We start from the raw sequence: 10950 nt of genomic DNA on the forward strand, positions 1-10950 counted from the left end.
AGAGGGGAAAAAGAACAAGTGGAACTTTAAATGAATGTGCCCCAAGCCAGAAGTGAGCAGCCAGGGGGGCTGAGAGTGTCTACTCTTACCAACACTCTCTGGTGTCTTACTCTGTTCCTTCTGCCTGTGGACTCAGGTAACCATTTCTTCTCCCTTCTGAAACATGAGTATGTGGAGAAGCTGCTAGGTAAAAGACTTTTTAATAAGCAATTATTAAACCCAGCATCAAGTGCAGAAAATTGCCAAAAGGTTTGGCCTTCTCTTCCTTGCAATTCATGTAACACTTCCTGCACTGCCACCCCTGAAGTAGAAATATAAACATTACTAATTCTTTGAAACCAAAAGGCAACCAGATGTTGGAGCACAAAGCCAGGCTTGATGGTCTCATGGGGCTGCTCATGGGTGAGAGGAAGTAGTGCCTAAATCCACAGAGCTTTGGGACTCATCTATAAAATATAAGTGCAGCAGAATGGGACAGAGAGCTAGAACCCCTTGGTTTGGGACTGGTAATACTGGTGTGTGTATCACATGTACAGTGGGCAATGAAAATCATTGGCACATCCAAAGAGTGATATCCAACTGGTATTGAAGGCAAGTGCCTGAGTGAAAAACTGTGCAGAACTTCAGTTTGGCTGAAGGGAGGTAAAGTCACCATGGGCTTGGTGTCACTGTCCTGCCCCTGTAAGTGAGGAACAGGCTGCTGGCAGAGGGTTTCTGGGGTGTGTAACAAATACAACCAACAAGAGGGGACTAAAGGAGTGTGTGTGCTCAGGTTACAGAACTGCCAGTGTCATCATTGCCTTGACAGACGGAGAACTCCACGAAGACCTGTTTTTCTACTCTGAGAGGGAGGTGAGTGTCTTACACAGTTTCAGTTGGAGAGACAGTGAAATGTCTGGGCTTGCTGCTTTGAAGGCAAAAGATAAGGAAAACCTTTTTCCCTAGTGACAAAACTCCACTTTGGTGCTCTTTAGATATGCATCTAAGGATAAGCATTAACAGCAGCAACACTTCTGACTCATCACATGTTCATGGGAAAGGAGAGGGTTTAAACTTCTAGTTAAAAATAAACACTGGAGGAAGGAATAGCTCCCAGCTGAAAAGTCTCAGTATTTACTGGGTTGTTCTCAGAGATACATGAATCTTCTCACTTTCACTTTTCTTTTATCACAAAAGTAAAGACTGCAGAAAGAGGATGGTTCTTGTCCCTATCACCTTCTGCCACAACAGAAAACCTCCCAGATGATCAAACCCAAAATTTCCACAATTATTTCCAAGACTCAATCATGTACTTTCAACATCCTCATTAAATCAGTGAACTCTGCACCATGTTAGCTAAGCAGTAGGGAGAGCACTGAAAGCTTTGCTGTGTGATGTTCCAGTCCTCTGGACAGTCCTCTCTGAAGAGATGAACCAATTTGCACTTGTCAGTCAAATAAATTAAGATGACCTAAACTTGGAAGCTGGTACTGTTGTATGAATTTGTTATGGACAGACTTTTTCCTCTCAGTCTGTCCAAAGTGCAGCTTTAGCTCCAATAACAACAACAGGAATGGGTTTGTAGAGTAAAACCAATATTGCTGCAGCACAAACAAGTGTCCTGAATCCACAGTTCCCTCCTTACTGCTCATCTGCTGGAATCAAAAACCCACAAGAAAAACAAGTTTGTTTTCAGAGGTGAATGAACAAGTTGAAAGGTCAGAAGTGTCACATTGGTTTGGGTTTGGGGAGGAACAGTTGTGAGCTGCTTGAATGGAGATCCTGGACTCAGCTCTAGCCCTGCGAGTTGCTTCAGTTGGTGGGGTTGGAGCTTCCCAGTATAAAGCTGGAATGAGGCTCTTGGAGTGAAGCTGTGGGACAACTCAGACTGCTACAGTCTTCTGATACAATCTGAGGGGCTACATCCCTTCTGGGAAGGGCTTTTCAGTCAGGTCAGGTGTTGTTGTTCTATTAAAAGATGATTCAATGACTTAATTTGCACTTAGTGTTTGGAGCAGTTGCCTTTTGAGCAGAAGATTTCTGGCAAAGACCTTTCAGAAACCTCATGCCATCCCATTTGTAACCAGGTCATCCTACTTTTCCTCGTTCCAGGCTAATCGGTCGCGTGACCTGGGAGCGACAGTGTATTGTGTTGGTGTGAAAGACTTCAACGAGACTCAGGTAAAGGAGGCACTGTGGTTACTGAGGTTCTTGGCAAAGGTGTATGATGAACTCCTGAATCACTTTCTCAGGGTTTCTCAAGAGGTCAACCTCTCCTTCTGGTGGCTGGTGACTGTCTGAAGTGACCACCCAAAGTGGCTGCTCTGGGTGTTGGGTTTGAGCCTCTCTCTGACTCGACCTCCAGGTCTGGAGAGCTGTCCCTTTCCATGCCACAGTGACCCTTGCCAATGGTGAGGAAAATCAGAGGAAAAGACCCAAGAAGAGCAGCAAATTGTCTGTCACGAGCTGTAGGCAGGAGGAGGTCGTGGGGCATTTTTTTTCCCCATAAAACTTGTGGTATTGCTATCTAACACTTCAGTTTCAGTCCAGCTTTTTATTTCAGGGAAAACCATGTTGTGAAAAGCAAACAGATCATTAATGACACTAATATTTTACAGTGTTTTCCCATTGATACTCTGACTTCTACATTTGTCATGCAATGTTAGATGTCCACGAATTACCTTTCACACCAAGTGCAACTGCTGATGGTTTTCTAACACGAGCGAAACACTTGCACAGCCCTGAAGTGCTGACTGAAAGAGGTTTTCCAAGCTTTCAGCTTTCCAAAAGGAGTCAAACCAATTGGTTGAGAACAATCTCCTTGGAATCAGGTTGGCAGTTTGAGAACTGGGAGTTCTGAGTGACAGGAGCTGGAAAGGTGGAGCCCGAGGGGCTTAGGGAGGAATGTGTGGCTGCTCTGCTGCCTCCAGTTTGCAGTGCTACAGGAAACTGCAGAGAGGCCTGCTGGGCTCTGTTAGCTCTGCCAGGGGAGAGACTTACGGGAACAAACGTTGGCCTTGCAGCAGTAAAACTTGATTCTGCTCCAGCAGATGCATGGAGAGCTCATTACTGCTGAGCTGGGCTTATAGTTTTGCCTTAACCCTTCACAGGCTATTGGCAACTGAACCTCATGTGGCTCTTTGCAGGTGATGTCCTGGTTCCCCTTTCCTTACCACCTCCCCTCATCCTTGTCGTGGAGGTTTCTGGATGCTCTTCTGATCCCTTTTAACATCCACTAGGAAACTGTCTCCTCTTAGCTCCCTGCTTGCTTCTCTTTGGCTCTCTAATGGCTGAGTGTAGGACCAGGAGTCCAATCTGTCCTGACAGGAAAGGTGAATCAGACCCCAGATGGGCTGTAACTTCACAGAATCCTTTAAGGTTGGAAAAGACCTCCAAGACCATCAAGTCCAGTCTTGGTGTGAGCCAGATTTTGCACCAAAGATCGTTAGGCTCTGGGCATCAATGAAAGCCACATTCTGCCTTGTCTTCAGAGTCCAGAGAAGCCTTTTCTGCTTCCTGACATAAACCTTTCTAAAATCAATCAGGCTAAAGAGATAAACTTTTCCATGCTTGATAAACTAAAATCCACTGACATTCCATACAGAGTACTTGAAGTATTTGGGGATTTTTTGCTTTCAAGTAGATGAGTCTGGAGAAACCTTAATTTGCTGCCTGCTGGCTAATTTACCTCATTCTTTGCATTTCTCTTTTGTTTCCTTCCTCCACTCCATCAGCTGGCTCGGATTGCTGACAGCAAAGATCATGTCTTCCCAGTGAATGATGGTTTTGAAGCCCTTCAGGGGATCATAGACTCTGTAAGTATTGTCAGTTGTGTATTTGCACGTGTGCAGGAGGGAACAGGTAGAGAAGAGCAGATATCTGATTACTGCAGAGGATGTGAACCCCCAGCCCAGCAGCACAGAGCTTCTGGTTAGTTTTAGTGATATATGGTCATGTTTTCTCCTTCTTTCTTCCCCCCAAATGCATCTTTTAAAAGGACTTAGATGTATTTGTTTGACTTAGCTCATGGAGCTATTATTGGACGGGAAACACTTCGTAAATAAATGACTGTTTAGTAATTGGCAACAGACTTTGGTGTTCAGTAATTGCACTGAACTTGCTAATGAGTACCTGGCCCAGACTGCAGGTCATTCCCACTGCCACTAATTAGGCAGTAACCTCCCATTGCACTTCAGCATCCTGTTAGCTAATTAGAATTCCCAAATTTGGTGAAATATATATATATAAATATAAGAAATATGCAGCTGCCCTGGTGAAGGAATCTGTCTGTGTGCATGTGGAGCACAACACCAAGTGTTCCAGCAGCTGCAGAGTTTCTCTCCCCTCTCCTCTTTGCTTCCCCAAGGACCTAGATGAGCTGCTGGGTCTCTCCTGACCCTGAATGCCTCACCTGGCAGAAAGGTAAATGGGTCACAGGTAGTGCCAAAATCAGTTGGGTCCTGGCAGAGGTAACTGTGACACACAATCCTATGCTTCCACGGGGATGTGTTGTGTTTCCATCTGGAATGTCAGCAAAGATGAACAAGAGACCTTTGCAGAGACTCTGTGAGTCTGGAGCACCAGAGAGCACAGCTGGGAGATTGGCACCACTCTGGCATGTGATTTGCTTTCCTAGGGTGCAGGGGATGAGGTGAATTTCCAGCCCACCAAGCTGTGAGTCCTCAGGAAATAAGAGATCCAGTGAAATCTTTTACAACGAAGATGTTAAAGTCCTTTCTGAATGTATTTTTTTAATGGGGAAGAGACATAAAGGAATTTTTTTGCTATAGGTCTTGCTGCCTGATTTTCACTTTGAGTTAGGGTGGGTGCTTGGAGCGTTGGGAACTTCATCGAAGTCAAAATAAATATTGCACTTGGCACTGTAAAAAGCAGTTAAGGCCAGTTTTATAGCCATGTAAATGGACTGGACTGAGAGATCTGCATCATCTAACTGAGACACCTGCTCTCCCACCCCAGGCTGGCTTACAGCTCAGAGCTGACTCGAATCCTCAATCTCAAACTTAACCATGGGAGGTTGTACTGGATTAAACAAAGTATTGACTGTATTTTACATTCTTTATGCTTTTCCTTATGCTGACTTTCACATTCTTCTAGTGCTTCTCAGTTCTGTTTTCTGCTGCTGACTTTCTCCTTTTTTCCACTTGACAGTTCCTGTATTACCTTGTTCCTGCAAATCTTCTCCCTCCTCACCTGCCACCAGCTCAGATGGTTCTGCCTCCTTCAGTCCCTTGGTACTTTGTCTCTACTCTCTGAGTAACTCAAACTTCTCTTTAAAACTTACAAGAAATAGATCTTGGCTCTGTGTGTACTTTTGCACTGAGATATTTGGGGCAGAGAACTGTGATTGTGGAGAGAAAAAATGTTATCTTACAGAATTTATTGTATTGCTTGATGTTCTTTCCTTACAGATGTTTCAATTTAAAGTTGGGAAAATAATTTTCATGTTGGATTGGAGTCATGATGCTTGGCTGACATTTACTTGCCTCTTGGAGCTGACCTGAATTTTGATCAGTGCTCCCTTGTGCTCAGCCTGGGGGTGAACCCCCACAGCTCCCAGCCCTGGGGCACTGGTTCCTGAGTTGGTTTTCAGAGCAGGAAAAAGGTTTTTCCAGCTGGGAATAAACAGTGCCCAGCTCTGGCCTTTCCTCATGCCTTGCAAGGGCTCAGCCAAGCCTGATACCGAAGTGTTTGTGGAAACCACTGTCCACACATGCAGTGGCTAAAGGCAGTGCCAACCCTTCTGAACTCACACTGCTCAGTCTGAGCTGGGTTAAGTAAACAGTTCTCTGTGCACTTGACTTGAAATCACAGAGCAGCCTTAGGTTATCCTCGGGGGAGCTCCCATAAATCAGGTTAAATACTGTTTTCAGAAGTTCTAACCCTGTGCTGAGACTTGAGGAGGGACTCCAGCTATTCCTGGGATGTTTTCATGCAAAGAGGAACAGCTTAGCTGAAACTTCTGATGTTTTAGTTGAAGTTTGGGGCTCTTAGGATCACTTGGAGAGGGAGATGTGACTACCCAGGGTGGGCAACACCTCCCCAACCCTCCAGAGTGTGGTGGTTGCAGATCCCACGATCTGTGGGACAGTGGGTGACTGTCCTTGATGCTTCCTGCAGCTTGCAGTGACCTTATAGAGTTTATCTGGAAAAACAGCAAAGAAGACTTGGGGAAATGCCCACAGACCCTGAGATCCCAGTCCTTGTCCAGAGATATATTGATCAGCGTGGGCAACACCTCCCCAACCCTCCAGAGTGTGGTGGTTGCAGATCCCACGATCTGTGGGACAGTGGGTGACTGTCCTTGATGCTTCCTGCAGCTTGCAGTGACCTTATAGAGTTTATCTGGAAAAACAGCAAAGAAGACTTGGGGAAATGCCCACAGACCCTGAGATCCCAGTCCTTGTCCAGAGATATATTGATCAGCTGATAAAATCCCATCACTGTATGGTATGGAGTCCAGTCAAGGATTTGTGGTCATTGTACAGGGTAGGAGGACAGAATGTGACAAAACTCAGGGCAACTGACACAATGACTGCACAGTGACTGGCACTGGGGCCAAAGGAAAGCTGGATCTGGGATGGGGAGAGCTTGGCATCCATCCCCTTCCTCCCCAGCCAGAGCCTGAGAAGGGCAGTGACACCTGGGCAGGAGGTTTAGAGCTGAGATGCCCTCACTGTGCCATGGGTGCTAAGTGAGCTGTTGGGAAAACCATTTAGGTGAGACTCTCACTCTCCCACACTCTCAACTCTGAGTCTCTATGGAAACAAATCTGAGGCACTTCATGACATTTGGTCTCTCTTTTAGATTTTGAAGAAATCCTGTATAGAAATCCTGGCAGCAGAACCTTCCAGCATATGTGCAGGAGGTAAGTACAAACAGAGGCTCTAGGTGTTCATGTTGCCTAAAATAAAGATTACAGCCCATCTCTAATTGCTGGAGAGAGCAAAAGTGGCTAATTAACTGGGGCTAAATATTTTAATTTTTTGGGGGGTGAACCTTAGAGTAGTTTGCACATTTCCCATGTGTAACAAATGATGTCAAATGGGATTTTCTTGCAGAAAAACTCTAAATTTGATAGTTCTGCCTCATTGTCATGACACAAATTAGAGCACTTAAGGATCTATTTCTCTTTTTGGCTGGCCAGTTCAATAGTTTCTGGGTTAAAAAAGGCTCCAGAGCAGGACCCTCTCTCCCTTAGCATGGTGGGTGATTGATATTGTGACAGTCTCTGGGATAGTGCAGGGATGTTCCATAAATGCTTGGGAAAGGGAGGGAAATTGCAGGAAGATTCACATCCACTTTATGCACTTAGAGCTTTTTTGAAATACATAATTACAGTTAAGTGCATTAGTGTCTTTAAAGTGAGTTTTTGCAGGTACAGCTCTGACCCCTCCTGTTTTCTTGCTTCTGTGCACATCCTTGAGGAATAGTGGCAGTTTTTTAGCTTGCAAGGAGGAAACATGAGGTCTCTGTGTCCCCTGGGGCCTCCCCTGCGCTGCTGACTTGTCTCAGACAAATAATGAGGTCATGAATTCACGAATTCCTTACAGCAGCAATGAGTTTCAGCAGCAGCACATCACTCTGCAGAGGCAGTTTCTGCATGGCTTGGCTTTGCATCAGCACAGACATGCAGGGTGCACACTGTGCTGTGAGCCCAGGCAGAGCCAAAGCCCCTGGGGTTCAGCTGCCATCACTGGCACCCTGTGCTCTGCCTGGGCTTGAGCTCTTGTCCCCCAGCACTTGGGACTTCTGTGATTTCTCTTTAGCATTCTCCAGCCCCCACACTCCCCTCCCTGCTCTTCCCCAGTGCTCCCAGGCAGCACACAATGGGCCTGCAAGCAGCTTCCCTGGCTGGATGTGCTGGGATGATTTGCAACTTGGCTGCAAATGAGTGGGACCTGGAGGAGAGCCCAGATTCCAGAGCAAATCTGCTTTTTTTTTTTTTTTTGACAAGTACAGTGTGCAGGTCCTTAAGGGAGATGAAAGAAGATGAGGACTGTAAAATGCAAAGGGAAAAAAAACCTGAACCTGCATTAAAACTAGGTTCCTTCTTGCTCCTGGGGGTTTTAAACCAAGGGAGGTGTTTCTGGTGCACTGTGATTACTCCTTGGGCTGTGAAACATTTCGTGTTCAGATCAGATTCCCCAGCCAAACCTGAGTGGGGATTAGCTGAGTGCCTCTCCCAGATAGTCACAGGAATTGTGGGGGCTGAACTGCTGAGCTGGAGGCTCTGTCTGCTGCCAGGACTGCTCTGGGACTGTGGCCCTGGTTCAAAACCTGAAAGCCTGAAAGCAGTGCTTCCCCTGCAAGGCAATCTTCATGCTGGGGCTGCAGGAAGTTCATAAACCTTTCCCAGTACGAGGCTGAAGTAATTGGAATGTCAAGGGATGGTGGAGAATGGTCTGAAATCTGGTGAGGATGTGTGATCTCATTGCTCTCAGCTCTGCTTGTTCTGCTCAGTGCTCAGGTGTGGGTGACTGTCCTTGATGCTTCCTGCAGCTTGCAGTGACCTTATAGAGTTTATCTGGAAAAACAGCAAAGAAGACTTGGGGAAATGCCCACAGACCCTGAGATCCTTGTCCAGAGATATATTGATCAGCTGATAAAATCCCATCACTGTATGGAAATGAGTCCAGTCAAGGATTTGTGGTCATTGTACAGGGTAGGAGGACAGAATGTGACAAAACTCAGGGCAACTGACACAATTGTGCAGTTCCCTGGGAAAGTAACACTTAAACATCTCCAAATTATCTGTCACTGGAAGATTTTTTCCTTTCCATGGAAAGCTGCTTCTGCCTTCCTTCACCCAAAACTTTCTGCCATTTAAAATGGGTATCTGGGGAGGGGAAAGCTCATGTTTTCATGTTCATGAAGATTCATGTTTTCCCTGCAGGTCAGTTAAAATATCTGCTGTGAGTCGTTCCCTGCTTCTAAAACTTCAAGTAGGGAGAGAGCGTAAATTCAATTTGAACCCTTTTTAAACTTCAAAACTGCTAAACTGCTGTTCTTCACTTCAAGTAGGGAGAGAGCGTAAAATCAATTTCAACCATTTTTAAACTTCAAAACTGCTAAACTGCAGATTTTAGCATGTGAAAACTTTTGAGATGTGCTTTGTCTGAAGGATCACTCCCTTCCTTGCCCTGTATCACTAATCCCCTGTGTCTCTTGCTGCAGAGTCCTTCCAGGTCGTGGTGAGGGGCAATGGATTTCGCCACGCACGCAACGTGGACCGAGTGCTCTGCAGCTTCAGGATCAACGACACAGTCACCCTCAGTAAGTTCATTTCCTAGCTCTGCACTGGCAGGTCTTTGCTTGCAGGATGTTTTGGACCTTATTTTGTTACAGGGCAGATTGCTGGAGACATGTGAACAGATAGGCTTGAGAAGGGTGAAAATACAAAAGGCAAGAAACTTGCCTGGAAGGAGTATCTGTATGTGTCCTGCTGGGCTGTGTGTGCAGTGAGATCAGGTGTGTTTCTCTCCTTACCTGAGGAATTTGCTGCTTGGAGCAGGGGAAGTTTGCTCAGTCTGGTTGCCCCATGAGGAAGGCACCTGAGGGCAAGTGTTTGTAACTGGTCCTGAAAGGCTCCTGTGCTGTTACATTGGCCTCCTCTTAGCCTGGCCAACTCTTGTGTCACTAAGTAGAAATCTTGGCTGGTTGTGGTTTTCTTAATTGAGATATGGTGAGTGTTGAGGACATGAGGAGCACAAGCTGGAAGGCTCTGGAGCAAGGCATTCATTCTTGGAAACAAACTAATGCCCTCATCCTAAAGAGTGGGAAATTTAGGCTAGATCTTAGGCAGAAGTTTTCCCTGTGAGGGTGATGAGACACTGGCACAGGTTGCCCAGGGAGATACTGGATGCTCCAGGGTGGTGAGACACTGGCACAGGTTGCCCAGGGAGATACTGGATGCTCCAGGGTGGTGAGACACTGGCACAGGTTGCCCAGGGAGATACTGGATGCTCCAGGGTGGTGAGACACTGGCACAGGTTGCCCAGGGAGATACAACCTGCTCTGATGGGAGGTGTCCCTGCCCAGGGCAGGGGGTTGGGGCTAGTTGATCTTAAGCTCTGTTCCAACCTCTTTACATTCTTTTCTTCTATGATTCTCAGAGCTAGGAATGTCATCCATCAGCTTTCCACTGCTCAGTGTCCTGTCTGTGGAGACACAAACACATCCAGTGCTGCCAGTGGGAGGAACTGTGTGAGTTACCTCACTCCCCAACACTGTGGCCTGGTGGTGAGGGGGGTGAGAAGGAACATATCTCTAGCCCAGTCATTTTTTATGGTGTCTGTAGTAGCTGTCAGGACAGATCAGTTTATCTTAGTGCAGTCTCTGAGCTTTTTTTATTTGAAGCTGTCATCCTGTGTCCACAAAAATAACTGGAAAATGAGGATAAAGGCCAACTGTGTTCCCTGCCCTCTGACCTGAAGCATTCCTGGGGCAGAGGTGAAAAGGGAGCTCCCTCTCCTTGGCACTTCACTAAGGCTTCTCTGTGCCTCGAATTGTTTGAAGCAGTGACCTGGCAGCAAGAGGCACAAACCCAAGTTCTGAGTTCAACCCTCTCCCTGCCTGAGGGAGCTCAGTAGCTGCTCATCAGTGTTCCCCAGCCCAGGTCTCTCCAGGTGGGAAGTGGCACAGCTCTGGTAGGTTGAAGTTGCTCTGTTAGAGAAGTTTCAGAGCTTGCAGCCCTAACCTGCTGCTGTGGTACCCAACTGCAAAGAGCCTACCATGAGAGGCAACTGAAAGAGAGTTTTATGGAAAGCTCATGGAAGTTGGATAGTTCAGCTCCCTTTGTTTGCTTGAAACCTCTCAGCCCCTGATTGTATCAGGGAGGGTGGGATTTTAAAGATAACACTAAGCCAACAGTTCCTGAAGCCTTAAATTATCCCAGATGAGATGTAGTGAGCACAGCTAGGACGTGCTGAGGTTAAAGGCATGAGCTAATGG

The 10950-nt window shown here is 46.4% G+C and overlaps 1 protein-coding gene across 1 annotated transcript in view; it reads left to right on the forward strand.

The window, feature by feature from the left end:
* Nucleotides 1-9273, forward strand: part of LOC103801877 (anthrax toxin receptor 1-like) — a gene marked incomplete at its 3' end in the record, with an annotated part of 17818 nt that extends 8545 nt beyond the window's left edge. The window contains exons 6-10 of the mRNA XM_009074313.1: nucleotides 773-852; nucleotides 2092-2160; nucleotides 3714-3794; nucleotides 6805-6865; nucleotides 9175-9273. Coding sequence (XP_009072561.1) covers nucleotides 773-852; nucleotides 2092-2160; nucleotides 3714-3794; nucleotides 6805-6865; nucleotides 9175-9273 — 390 coding nt within the window. The remainder of the gene's footprint in view (nucleotides 1-772; nucleotides 853-2091; nucleotides 2161-3713; nucleotides 3795-6804; nucleotides 6866-9174) is intronic.
* Nucleotides 9274-10950: the final 1677 nt, after the last annotated feature.

This window comes from Acanthisitta chloris, unplaced genomic scaffold, assembly GCF_000695815.1.
Source record: "Acanthisitta chloris isolate BGI_N310 unplaced genomic scaffold, ASM69581v1 scaffold5235, whole genome shotgun sequence".
NCBI classification, from domain to species: domain Eukaryota; kingdom Metazoa; phylum Chordata; class Aves; order Passeriformes; family Acanthisittidae; genus Acanthisitta; species Acanthisitta chloris.